Source organism: Hemicordylus capensis, chromosome 8 (genome assembly GCF_027244095.1).
Source record: "Hemicordylus capensis ecotype Gifberg chromosome 8, rHemCap1.1.pri, whole genome shotgun sequence".
NCBI classification, from domain to species: domain Eukaryota; kingdom Metazoa; phylum Chordata; class Lepidosauria; order Squamata; family Cordylidae; genus Hemicordylus; species Hemicordylus capensis.
Genome location: NC_069664.1, coordinates 1,803,879 through 1,817,728, shown reverse-complemented (window position 1 = coordinate 1,817,728; position 13,850 = coordinate 1,803,879). Strand labels below are relative to the sequence as shown.

At 49.4% G+C, this 13,850-nt stretch overlaps 1 protein-coding gene across 3 annotated transcripts in view; it reads left to right on the top strand.

Annotated features, from left to right (window-relative positions):
- Positions 1-13,850, top strand: part of LOC128333941 (hexokinase-2) — a 61,037-nt gene that overhangs the window by 19,448 nt on the left and 27,739 nt on the right. For 2 of the 3 annotated variants that reach the window (XM_053270056.1, XM_053270055.1), the window contains exon 2: positions 7,305-7,467. In XM_053270056.1, coding sequence (XP_053126031.1) covers positions 7,305-7,467 — 163 coding nt within the window. Of the gene's footprint in view, positions 1-3,598; positions 3,642-7,304; positions 7,468-13,850 lie in introns of those variants that run through there. The other variant, XM_053270059.1, reaches the window with a different exon arrangement.

The window sequence follows — 13,850 nt, the reverse complement described above, 5'->3', positions numbered from 1 at the left end:
TCACATCTAGCTGGGTTAGGATGATACCACAATACTCTAGCTGGCTGAACTCTGATTTGGGGAGGCAGCTGTTGAGAGCTGTGGGGGTTATGACAGAAGTCACTTGACCTTTCTGTCTTCTCTGGTTGCACTGTAAACATGGGCTTGGCTGTGATCAAGAGATTGTGCAAGGGGTTTTTGTTTTTATTAATTAATATGTGCAAGCTTTCAGGAAAAGGAGCAATGGGATTTTTCAGGTAGTGTGATCATGACTCACTGACTTTTCTGCTGTCTCAGAAGTTATGTAAACTGTACACAGGTGCAGTTTGGGCTGGACGAGAAACTTAAGGAAAGTAATGGGGCAGCGGGGAAGCCATTCAGGTTAGAACTTCTCTTAATTTCTGGCTACGATTTATGCTATGGGCTGTTGCTAGGAATACATGAGGTTCCCACCTTGGCATAGTACATTCCAAAGCGACTGAACTGACCCCCCCCCTTTTGAGAACTGAGACGGCTCTTAAAATCAGGTTTCATTGTGGTTCCAGTTTTCCTTCCGTGAATCAGTGTAATTTCAGTTGCTAATGGTTATAGCAGTGACTGAATCAGTGATGTTGTTTTTATTTAGCATGCATATATAGATATAGACACACACACACACACACACTCTCTCTCTCTCTCTCTCTCTCTCTCTCTCTCTTATATATCCCAAAACTCGTTTCTCTGGGCAGTTTACAATAAAATGTTTAAGTCCCATTGAACTAAGTCAAACTTACTTCTGAGTAAACATGCAACGAATTGGACTGTAACAGAGCCTTCTTGAGTTTGAATGCCTGTCCTTTTCTCTCTGATATTCACTGGGGTCATGGCATGGGATAATGACTCTTTCCCTAAGAAACTGGAGTAACTCACAAGACTGAAAATCTTGCCGCAGCAAGATTTGAATCCAGGCCTTTGAAATCTCTAATCCTCACTGGCAGAAAGCAATAAGATACGGTATTTACCTGAATCCAAGACTAGGTTTTTTCCAAGCGCTTTGATGTTAGGAACTGGGGGTTGTCTTAAATTCCGAGTCTTCTTCTTGTTGGATAAATATAGGGTATGGCCACTATTTAAACTATGTTTTTAAGGGGGTCATCTTCAGTTCAGAGTCATCTTCTGTTTGGGTAAATAGAATCCTAAGAAGAGATGGCCCAGGATCTTCCTTAGGGCTCCAAGCTTTGGAGAAGGTAGCTCTGAACTCAGGGACTTTGAGTGCGTTATGTTCCGAGGCTGTTTTGGCTCCTTTAGGCTATTGTGGTATAGAATTTTTTTACAAGGCCGTCCTCGGAAGCAGTGATGGGTTACTTTTGTTCATTGTATCTGGCTTCCAAATGGTGGTTCTCTGGGTTGCCTGCAGCCAGTTAAGGTTTGCCACCAGTTGGGTGTTGGAAGAAATTTTAGTGAAGTGGAAGCAAGCTTGTTCTTATCCTTTGAGGCCTCTGATGTGCCACAGTTGGTTTAAAATAAGTGTGTAGACAGTTAGGTGTGTGTATATTTTTTGCACACTGCTAATGTACAGTTTTAAGCAGCTTTGCAAAGAAGACCACAAAAGTTTTCTTTAGTCTTTAAGGCAGGGGTCTGCAATCTTGGGTCCCCAGATGTTGGACTACAAACCCCATCATCACCAGCCTTTGACCACTGTGGTGGGGATGAGGGGAGTTGTAGTCCAACTGCATCTGGGGACCCAAGGCTGAGAATCCCACCTTTAGGGAGCCTCACATCTCCTCCTTGTTCTAGTCCTCCTCCACTTTCTTCAGGATTCCCAAAAGCCAGCAACACCAAAGTGTCAGTTCATCAACTGAATCTGAATAAATTGGAGTACAGAGAGAGAGATTTGATGCTGGGCCACTTTCTGTGCCTGTCCTTGTGTGACCTGTAGTGGCAGCACAAGCTAGTGGTACTAGAAGGCTGCAATTACTTGCAAAGCGTGAGCGTCTCCTGCTCCCATGTGGGTCTTGTTTGGAAGGGCTCTTCCGTGGTGTTCTTGCGAATCGCCCTCTTTCTTGTAAAAGGTGTGGCTTAATGCCGGCTCCGGCAGGCAGCAAGGAGGTTCCTGCTTTGTAATAGGTCCCTCCCAACTCGGGGAGGAGGGCGTTGGCCAGCGTTGGTGGAAAGGCAGAACCAGCAGAGCAGGAAACTGACTCACACTCTCTGCAGATTCCTTCCTTCCTGAGGACACACACACACACGGTTTAGTCCTGTAGGGTGCTCAGCCTCTTCAGCCCTCCTCAGTGGAGTGTGGTGTGGCCTGAATGCCCCTGGCGCCCTCCCCAAGGCACCTTCCAGGACTAATCTAAATGTTTGCTATGCTCTGTGCACCTAAAAGACAATGGCATGGAAACGTGTGACGTGGCATGCAACAGCTGGGTAACTGGCAGCTCTCTTCACAAACGGGGAAGATCAGAGCTCATGGCAGTGCTCCTACTCTGTGTGCAGAAGGTCCCAGGTTCACTCCCTGGCAGCAGCAACTCCAGGCAGGGCTGGGAAAGATCCCTGCTGGGAGAGCTGCTGCCAGTCAGAGTAGTCAGTGCTGAGCTAGATGGATCAAGAGTCCCAATTTGCCCTGGACATTGGAGAGAGAGAGGAGAGCTCTGGATTAGGGGCTGGAGGTTAACTCAGCAGGCTCCAGTGGGATTTGGGGGCTGGTTTAACTTTTTGAGCAAGTGTGAGGTTTTTTAAAACGGAGATCTGGAAAACTTCTCTCGGTCCCCAAATAGAAGCGTTGTGTGGCTCTCTGAAAAGCTTTCCGGTTTGCTAAGTTGCAGCCAGAAGTGACAGCAGTGCTCAGGCAGGTATTTGGGTGTGGCTGCAGGTGTGCCACGCACAGAGTCATGTGGGCCCCAGTACTGAAAGCTGAGCGTTTTTGGTAGGGTTGCAGTCAAGGAACCCAGGGTGCATGTGGGCATTCTTGCTTGAAGATCCTGCTGTTTCCAGGGTGCCAGGGACACAGGAGGCCGTGGCCTCCACCAGTGGTTTCTCCAGTGGCTTGCCAGTCTTTGGGGCGAAGGCTTAGTTGCCACATCAGAAGTCTCCCATCATCGCACTTGTGAAGAAACCATGCAGATTTTTTTTTTTTTTATAAGGCATGATTTGTTGACATCTGTGTTGCCGTTTTGTCTGCCTGCTTTTCTGGCAAGGATCCTCACTGATTTCCAAGAAGGGGCTCTTCTTACATAAGGCTTTCTGGAGATTGCTCCATCAGTCTGTGGTGCTCGTGAGGGAGCCGCAGTGCAAGGTTAACAACAAAGCTGCTATTCATCCTTGCAGCTGAGCAGAACCCGGAGTGTTGCAAATGATCCCGATGCCCTTAACTTTTGCCTCCGCTTCCTGAGTCTGCAAAGCTAGCAAACAGCCAGATGAATGGGGCTCCTCCTTAAGGAAAAGAAGCCGAATTGTTAGCATCTGGTATTGGCAGGCCGGCAGGCCGGTTTGTTAAAGGGGAAGGGAATTCAGAAATTTAATGGCTGTTTCCCCTTCCAGCAGGCCTACCACCTCTTTGACCTTGGAGAGCAATGCCAGCCACCCTCCTACAGAACCTCACCTTATTACTCTGTAATGCCAGGCCGGTTCACAATAAATCTGAGGTAATCCATGACTTGATCATGGATGAAGGAGCTGACCTGGTATGTATCACAGAGACCTGGCCGGGAGATTAGAGTGGTCCAGTTTGGTCCCAGCTTCTCCCAGAGGGTTACTCCGTGGTGGCGCAGGTGAGGGGGTGTGGGTGGGGAGGTGACCGTCTCCCTTACCAGCATCCCTGTCAGGGATTTGCTCTACACTGAATGTGTGTGCCTAAGTCTAGGGACCAGGGATAGACTGGGACTTCTGCTGGTGCACCGATCACCCTGCTGCTCAGTGGAGTCCCTAATGGAGCTGATAGACCTGGTTGCTGAGCTGGCCTTGGAGTGGAAGCTCCTGATACCGTCTGAATGGCCACACCCTCCCTCCTATTCGAACGGCTGTAGGGTTGTGGCAGTCAGATGTTCAGAGGCGTGTGCTGCTGCTGCTGTCCATGCATCCTTCTGTCCCCTTTGCAGTTCTTGGCCCCAGACACGGAGGCTTGCTCTCCAGGTGCTAGAGTCCAGGTGTAAAGGCACCTCGCTGTGCATCCGCTGCAGCTCCTCGGTTCCCACTGCTCTGTGTTGCAGGACGAGCTTTACATGGGGTGTGTGTGTGTGTGTGTGTGTAAATAGAGTCACTAGCTGGGTGACTCTGGACCAGTCACTTCTCTCTCAGCCTAACCTACTTCACAGGGTTGTTGTGAAATAGAAACCTAAGTATGTAGTACACCTCTCTGGGCTCCTTGGAGGAAGAGCGGGATATAAATGTTATAAATAATATAAATAATATAAATAAATAATAATGGCCCTCTTGTGCCCAGGAGGAGAGTTCTTGACTTCCCACCGCTGGGGTGGAGACAGAATCCTCAGACCTCCCTCCCCACCTCCTCCTCCTCCCCTCTCTTGAATCCATTTCTTGATCCCTGTGTTGGCTTTAGCTAGCAGCCTGGGGTGGGGGTTGCCCCCATCCAATACTTCCCTTACCAGAAAGCAGGAGCTAATGTTGCCTGGATTAACCGGTGCTGGAATAGGCTCCCTTCTGGTGGCAGCGACAGAGCAAGGCTCAGGGTGGTTGTGGATCTGTGGGATTCGGAATCTGGAGACTGTCAAACTCAATTTTCTCTCTTGTATTTCCCCCTAACTAAAAAAAAAAAAAGTGGGGGGCCCAAACCCAACCTATTGCCACCTCTTATAGCTGCTGCTGCAGTCTCCCACCATTCATTGGAGGAGAAGCTGCTGCTGTAGCCCCCCCCCCGGTAAAACCTGCCCCATAAAGAAATAAGTCTGACTGGGTGGGCCAAAGTCTGTCGAGTCCTGGGGTGCCCAAGGCTGAGCAACCCGGATCTGGTGCAGCCTTCTGTTTCCCGCGGTGGCCTGCCAGCCCCCACTTCTGCTGCCCTGGAGCTGGTTCTCGGAGGTTCTCCCCTTGCTTTACCCACGGAGAAGGAGCCTCCTTGGTGTTCAGGTGCCTGGAGCGGGCCCTGGCAGGACATCCAACTGTGGATTCCAACCACAGGCTGGAGCTGGTTTGCAAACCACAGTTGCAGGCATTGTTCCAACTGGAGATGAGAGTCCACTTACAAAGCTGCAAGCTGAGTGGATGTGAAATGGAAGCAGGCAAGGCTGGCCGGTCCTCTGGGCACACCAGGGGTGTGGTGTGTGTGTGCGTGCATAAACAGTGCCAGGATGTAGCCCTGCCCATTCCTCTTCCTCTCCCCCTCGGATCGCACCCCGGAGTACTGCACAGAGGTGTAAGAATGGAAGATGTCACCCTGCCGCCTGCTTCCCACGGTGCACAGTCGCCTTTGCTCATGGCATCTCAGCCCCCCAGTCAACAGCAACTCTCGTCACCCTTGAAGGTGAATTGTCTGCCTCGGCATTCATTTCCAAAACGAAATGGTCTCGGGCTGCCTTTCCAAATGCGCAGCAGCATCTTTTCATCCCAGAAGTGATAAGAGTTTTGCCCCCATCACGGAAGGAGGAGCACGTCTTTCCCGCTGTGCCTTCAGAGCGGCATGGCTTCTCACTGGCTCGTCATCTGCCCGGGCTGATTATCTGACCCTGTAAACATGCAGCTTACTTGGCTCCCATTAAAGCCTGGGCCCGTCTTGCGCGGGGGGTGGGGGGGGCACCAAGGGGGCCAAAAGCCCTTGGGCCAGCCCTGAAAGCAGGGGGCAGCTTTAAGCCATGAAGTGCCTGTTGGGATGTTTGGAAGCCGAAGCCGAGACTTCACTGTGGGTAGTGCCAACCATGACTGGGTCTGGTGTCTGAATGGAAGCAAAGTCTACTGCGGCCTAACAATGGCATTTCCTAGAGGGCAGATACCTGGAAATGAGTCAAGTCCCACCTCTGACCTGGGCTTGTGTGACTTTGGGCAAATCTTAGCATCAGTTGCCGGTTGCCAGTTTAAAAAAAGGAAAAGCAATATTTAGTTTTGCTGTTGTGTTTTGTAATTTGCTTCACTCTAAATAGAAGTTCTAATGATCTGCGAAATAGGCTCTCTGTGAAAGTGTTTCTTCCTAATACATAGAATATTAGTAATGTTTAAACACTTGTGGACTGCATAATTATATGGTTCACATGTGTTTATATGTAAGTGTGTGTATTAGAAAATAAACTTTAATTGATAGTGGATTTCACTGTTGGTTAGTCCATTTCACTATTCATTAGAATGCCTTACAATTTACAGTTTTACATCCTTGAATAGTACTTGATATTAGTCACTTCTTTACAGCCTTTTGTATCTTGTGCTGTCGGACAATTGCACAAATCAGATTTCTGATGCACACAACTTTTTACTCCCAAGTAATAAAATAGTGTGACACCTTTGCCCTCCTGGGGCAAACTTGCAACACACTTGAGCAGACCTGGAGGCTGAATTCTTAAAGCCCGGATTCCTCTGAGGCTGCTGGTCTTCACTAACTTGACAAGATTTGTCAGTCTTAAGTCATGTCAACAACAGGTCCACTAGATACTGATCTGTAGCATGACAGGCTGAGAATCCTGTACAGCATTTGTCTGCCCTGCGTCTGAGTACACTGAATTCTGGTGGTGACTCGAAAGGCAAGAGCCTTCTCTGTGGTGGCCTCTGGGCTGTAGAAGGCGCTTCCTGCTGAGATTAGAGCTGCTCCATCCCTGTTGACCTTTAGGAAACATCTGGAGACATGTCTCTTCAGCCAAGCTTCTTCTTTAAAGTTTAGTTGCATTAATTGTTAAACTAAATTAGTATACATTAAATTACTAATTAATGAATTTAAGTAAATTAGTGAACTAATTAGTACAATTAGTAAAACAACTAATTGTTTTAACTTTAAATTTTGTATATGTTGTAAGCAGAGGTGCACCTTGGTAACTTTGGAACCTGGACCTAAAGGCCTTTGGAGAAAGCCCCCCCCCCAAGTTAAGCATCATCTACACACATGCGCGCGTGCGCGCGCGCACACACACACACACACGCACACACTATTTTTAACATGTGGGTTCTTGAGGAGAGGAGTCCTGGTCTTGTGGTAGCAAGCATGACTTGTCCCCTTAGCGAAGCAGGGTCCGCCCTGGTTGCATTTTAATGGGAGACTAGAAGTGTGAGCACTATAAGAGGTTCCCCTCAGGGGATGGAGCTGCTCTGGGAAGAGCAGAAGGTTCCAAGTTCCCTCCTCCCTTGCAGCATCTCCAAGACAGGGCTGAGAGAGATCTGCTGTTAAATTGTTCTCGCTTTCCCCTCTCCAGATTGACAAGTACCTCTATCACATGCGGCTTTCGGATGAAACCCTCCAAGAAGTCTCTCAGCGGTTCCGGAAAGAGATGGAAAAAGGGCTTGGGGCAGACACCAACCCTACAGCCGCTGTGAAAATGCTGCCCACTTTTGTGAGGTCTACTCCTGACGGAACAGGTAAATGTGCCATCATGTGGAAAAAGGGCTCCAATGGAGCCCAGCTGCGCTCTACAACCTGTGCAGTCACACACCTTGATGGTGAATCACACAGCGTCCAGGACGCTGGACTCGAGAGGCCTTGGGCCTGATCCCGCAGGGCTCTTCTTCTGTCTGGTTGTCCAGTGTTCTGATTATGCTGAGCTGCAGGAGATGCAAAGTGATTTTAAACAGTGTCTCTGCGCTTACATAGAGTGCTTTCCCATCCTATAACTCCAGGTTTGGCCTGCCCACTAGGCAGACCCAGGTGGTGACTGAGGGCACCACCAGTTCTTGGCAGGGTGGTGGTGCATAAACAGTGCTGGAATATAGCATTGCCCATTATTCTTTCTCTCCCTCTTGTATTTCACCCCTGAAGGGTGCAATATAGTCGGGTGCAATATAGTCGTGCAGTGGTGCAAGACTATAATAGATCATCCTGCCCCCGCAAAGGACCTGCACATCCTACTTCCAAAATTTGCAGTCATCTTTGCTCATTTGCACCTCAGCCCCCAAGCACCAGCTAGTCTTATGAGCTTCACTTTCTTTCTGGAATATGAATTGCCTGCCACGGCACTCATTTCCAAAAAGAAATGGTCTCAGGCTGGACTTGCGCAATTATTTATTGTTAAATTTATATACTGCCTTTCATTAAAACAATCTCAAGGCAGCATGCTGTTTATCTCCGAAGTGTCGGCATTTTGCCCCCATCACAGACTGGGAACTCTCTCCCACTGTGCCGTCCAACCAGCGAGGGCTGGTCATTTGCTGGTCCTCTGCGTGGGCTGATCGTTTGACCTCCATGGATGAGCTGCGTGTGCATCTCAAGTTACTGCTGCAGCTCCATGCTTCTGGACTGGGGAGTGGGGCAAGCGGCAAGATCAAACTGCGCCCAGGGCACCCTCGGGCTGGCCCTGCATTACTGAGACTGCAAGGAAGAGACATCTCTGTGAGCTGTGGCCAGTCCCCAGAGAAAGGTGCCTGGTCTTTGAAGCTTGGAGCCCCCTTCACTCAATCTGAGCAGCTTGAAAGTGGGGACTGCCTTCTTCAAATCCTCCTTATCTTTAGTTTTCACTGAAGTCCTCGAAGCCTGAGAGATAGTCTTGGGCTGCAAATGGGAGCTACTTTTAGGTGAGCTGAGAGCTTTGGAAAAGCTTCACTCCTTGTGGTGTGTGCACACCATGCTCTTTAGCGATAGTCGCCTCTGGTCAGAGAGATGTTGCAGGTTCTTCAACACTAGCAAACCTTCATGGTCCAGAGGCAGCAGAGGAGCAAGTGTGCACATCATGAGTGGCAGCCCCTCTTTCTCACGTGCTCTGGGGGGAAACCCTCTTCTCTGCACCCACCCTCAGCATGCCCTGGAAGGGAGACCCTTCCAGAGCGGTACTGAGGCTACAGGAGGTCTGAGAATGTTTCCATAAGCAGCAGTGTGACAGCCAGGCTGCTGAAGTTGAGGATGCCCTTTAATCAGGCAGATGATGGCAGTGACTCTTATGGTTAGCTGCAAGAACTTTATTTGGAAATGTCAGTTTCCTACGCATTTTTACAGAAATATTCTTATTTTTGAGTGTTTTCTGTAGATTAATGCTTTCAAAATACTAAGAAGATAATAAATATTGCCATAGGAAAACTTTCTTTTTCTTTTTTAAACTGTCTGCTACTTCAGATAGAAAATGTTGGATTAGTAAAGTTGTCTGGCCTCCGTACAGTCACTGTTGCGCATTTTAAAGCTATATTTTACACAATAAGCTGGTTTTAGGGGGTGAAAGCTACTATCAAAGCTATCATCAAAGGCCATCATGGCTGATAATTCTACTAGGGTCAAATGCAGTCCAAAAAACATGACCCCATTTATTCACTCAAAATGTGCCTATCAACCCATTTTTAGACTCCAGCCCAAAGACTCCCAATTCAGACTGATCATCTGAAGGAGGATGTCCAGCATTTGATTGTAGGCAAACAAACTGCCCCCCCACCCCAAGCTTCAGGAAGTCATGGGTTAGAAACCTCGTGCTCTGCAATCAACATGTCAGTGGGATGTTTCCTGTCAACATCCTTTTTTGGCTCTGGGCTTCCAGACCTGGAGATGAGAATGAGGGAGGAAGTTTATTGAAGTGGTTAGGAGAACGGTGTTGCAGGGCCAGGCTGCCAGACAACCCCTGGTGTGCCTGCAGTCCTGCTGAGTAACCTAGTTTCCTCTTGCTCCCCTCATTTCTCTGGCTTGAACAGTTTTCAAGCCTGTACATGGGACTTTTAATTTTGATTTTAGTCTTATCCAGCTGGAGCATGTGAAGTAAAGATTTAAAAGAGTGCCTCTGAGCATATGCTCAGTTTAATAACACAACTACTGCATAACATGGGAAGCGAGTCAGACCCTTGGTCCATCTGACTCAGCATTGTCTACACTGACTGGCAGCTGTCTCTCCCAGCCCTACCTGGAGAAGCTGCTGCCGCCAGGTAGGGGACCGGGGACCTTCTGCCTGCCAAGCGGAAGCTCTACGCCAGAACTATGGCCCCCTCAGGGGAGTATCTTACGGCAGACACGTGCTTGCATGTCATCACCCACCCCTGCTTAGCAAAGGGGACAACTCAGGCCCGCCCCTGCTCCGTGCCTTTTAGTCTTGACTTCACACAACTTCACCCACCCCGTGTCTGGGAGCTGGAGACCGAGAGCCGACTTCCAGGCGGACCCCAGCACCGCCCACCTCCACAGGGCCTTCCCGTGCCCCGCGCTGTGGAAGTCGTCAGGGAAGTGCGGGGGTGTGTGTCTTTCTGGAGAGAGGAGGGCTGTGTCCTTGGAGCCCTCCGGCAGGGCATGAGCAGCATTCATGGGGCTATAGCCGTCTTTGCAGCAGGGAGGCGGAGACACAGAGCAGGCCGATCCAGGGAGGGAAATGGCGGGTTTGTGAGTGATGAGCCCACCAGGCGTTCTTGGCTTGTGCAGCTGGCGCTGGGCTCCTTGCACTGGCGGCTGGTCAGAAACCTCCCCCGCACATGCTGGCATGTCCCTTTAAATGAGCCACAAGGGGTTGGGGTCAGCTGGGTTGCAGGCCCATCCACCAGGCTGAGGCTCTGAGCAACGGCTTCCTTCCAGCTGGGGGATCGGCCACCTGGCAGCCCCTTTCGGCAAGTCACTCCAGCCCCGGCTTGCTCTTGGCTTGCAGGCAAGCTGCTGTGGTCATGTTGATGCCTTCTTGGCCCCTGCTGGCAGGAAAGCAGCCCCCAGGAGTTGGGGAGGATTGGGGTGAAGGGTTGGTTTGCGCAGAGAGTCGCCAGACCTTGCCAAGGAATGCAGGGGTCCTGGCAGGAGGGGAGGGGAAACGAGGACACCTCAGGGCCGGGTCGGGTAGGAAAAGCTGCCCAACAGCCAGCCTGCCTGCCCGGCACAGTGGTGGACTCTCTGGGGCTGGTGGCTTTTCGACAAAGTCCGGACAGCTGACAGCCAGGAAGGCTGCAGCTGGTTCCTGCACTGAGCAGGAGTTTTATTCATTTATGTATCCATTTATTACACTTATATCCTGCTCTTCCTCCAAAGTGCCTAGAGCAGTATACATAGTTACGTTTACCCTCACAACAACCCCGAGAGGTAGGTTGAAAAGCGGCATATGAACATTTGAAGTAGTAGGTTAAGCTGAGAGAGAAGTGGCTGAGGTCATTCACACAATCAAAAACTGTGTTCTGTCTGGGTCCGGGAGCTGTGTGTGCTCCCAGTCTCCGGTTGTGTAGAAGCGAGGCAGGAGGAAAACCTGGGTAGAAGTGATTGTGTCGAAGCCAGGGAGGAGGAAAAGCTATCAAGGTTTTCCTCCTGCCTTGCTTCCACACAACCAAAAATTGGGAGCACACACCTCTCCCAAACCCGGGTAGAACACAGTTTTTGACTGTGTGAATGACCTCAGTGAGTTTCATGGCTGAAGCTGGATTTGAACTTGGGTCTCGCTGGTCCTAAACACTGCTTTAAGTGACACAGCGAGGAAATGCTTGACTAACAAGCAGAAGGTTGCTAGTTCAAATCCCTGCTTGTATGAGAATTCCCAGACTATGGGAAACAACTCTATTGGGCAGCAGCGATATAGGAAGATGCTGAAAGGCATCATCTCATACTGCGCAGGAGGAGGCAATGGTCAACCCCTCCAAGGGGCTCAAGGTTGACTCAGCCTTCCATCCTTCTGAGGTCGGTAAAATGAGTACCCAGAATGTTGGGGGGCAATATGCTAAATCATTGTAAACTGCTTAGAGAGCTCTGACTATAAAGCGGTATATAAATGTAAGTGCTATTGCTAGGTGTACCAGCGTGGTGTAGTGGTTAGAGTGCTGGACTAGGACCAGGGAGACCCGAGTTCAAGTCCCCATTCAGCCATAATACTAGCTGGGTGACTCTGGGCCAGTCACTTCTCTCTCAGCCTAACCTACTTCACAGGGTTGTTGTGAAAGAGAAACTCAAGTATGTAGTACACCGCTCTGGGCTCCTTGAAGGAAGAGCGGGATATAAATGTAATAATAATAATAATAATTTACTACTTCCTCCCTGGTCCTAGTCCAGCACTCTGACCACTACAGTACACTGGTCCCCTACACTACCCAACCCTCGGGTTGGACTAGGGTCCCTTCCAAACTTTCTATGATTTTTCTGCCAGATAGCTATAGATGCTAAGCTAGTAAATAGGTTCTCAGCTGGTTGCCTATGGCAAGTGAGGATTTTTTTTCAGGAAACCCAACTGGGAAGGGGTTTTGTAAACCAGAACAAATAGTTTATTCTTTCTGCCCTCGCCCTCTTAAGCCATTTATGACACACCGTAGGTAGCTGATGGGCTTAGCACCTTTGGGGGAGGTATTTGCAAAGCTGTAACTCCAACATGCTTGTGTGCATTTCTCTTGAAACAGAAAAGCAGTGTCAATATGTAAATGTATCTTTGCAGTTCACACAGCACCTGAAGCACCTTCCCTTTAAAAAACAAAACACACTCAGGATGCCATGTACCTATTGCTGGGACTCTTATTTGGTAACTTGTGCAAGAACTGGTATCTAGCATGGAATATCTTCGCTTTTATTTTCTTCAGAATGTAAAAATTGCAAAACTAGTTTCTCCTTCCTGCGGCTGTGGAGATCTGCTTGCAAGAACTATGCAGGCAGCCGGGTCTAAGAGTTTCAGGGTGGAAGTAGATCCTATCTCGGCCAAGGCATCCTCCTGGTCTCGCTTTTTCCAAGACAAAGGAAATGCAGGAGTGAGGGGGTGGGGTTCGTAATCCCTCCTGTGCCTGATGACTCTTTCCTACAAATGACCCTGGAGGCTGCTTCTCCCAGCTAAGCTCATGGCATGCTTCTAACTTTGCAGCCTGGCTGAAGTGGGAAAAATTAAATTGCCAGGGTTCAGCAGGTAGATTGGCAGCAGCGGTGTGGGGGATGGTTGGAGTTAAGCACCCCCTCCAACTTGCTCATTTTCTCCTGCTGGCCCCATCTGGTAAAGTAGGCATATCTTGCATATGTGCCCATGAGCTTAAAGCCGTGGTCAAGCTGTCCATGTGGTAAAGGAGAGCTGGTCTGGTGGTAGCAAGCATGACTTGTCCCCTTAGCTAAGCAGGGTCTGCCCTGGTTGCATCTGAATGGGAGACTTGATGTGTGAGCACTGGAAGAGATTCCCCTCGGGATGGAGCCACTCTGGGAAGAGCAGAAAGTTCCAAGTTCCCTCCCTGGCGGCATCTCCAAGATAGGGATGAGAGAGATTCCTGCCTGCAACCTTGGAGAAGCCTCTGCCAGTCTGTGAAGACAATACTGAGCTAGATAGACCAATGGTCTGTCTCAGTATATGGCAGTTTCCTATATTCCTAAAGGGGGATCCTGTAGTCAGCTGACTGTATCTTGGGCAGGAATTACTCGTCATGGGGTGATGATAGGGCTGTATGAGCTGCCATCTCTGCGAATTGGCCTCATACACCAGCTCTGAGATGCCAGGGCCGTCAAAGAGCTATGCATGGTTTCAGTCAAAGAGGATGCCGTCTTTTGGGTACAATCCGCTTTGCCCTCCTCACTAGAGAGCTGGTGTCTTCTTGTTGTCTTTCCACAGCTTATTTTTGTAGCTGTCAAAATTGCACGCGACTAGCAGAGGCAGGTGATTCTTGATGGATCACCAAGATCTGACCTGACTGAAGGTTTGATGGATAGGAACAGGATACATGCATAGCCCGGCTGCTCAAGTGACATTGGCCAAAGTGATGACGTTTTGGATATAGTAAATATGTAGTCCTGCCGCCCAAGAGGTAGCAAGGCTGCAACGCACTGCCAAGCCCATTGATTTATGAAGGCTAGCTTTAATCTGCTTTGCAATCTGGTTGGATTTCCCAAGCAAGGTATAATTAGACAGTTTCCT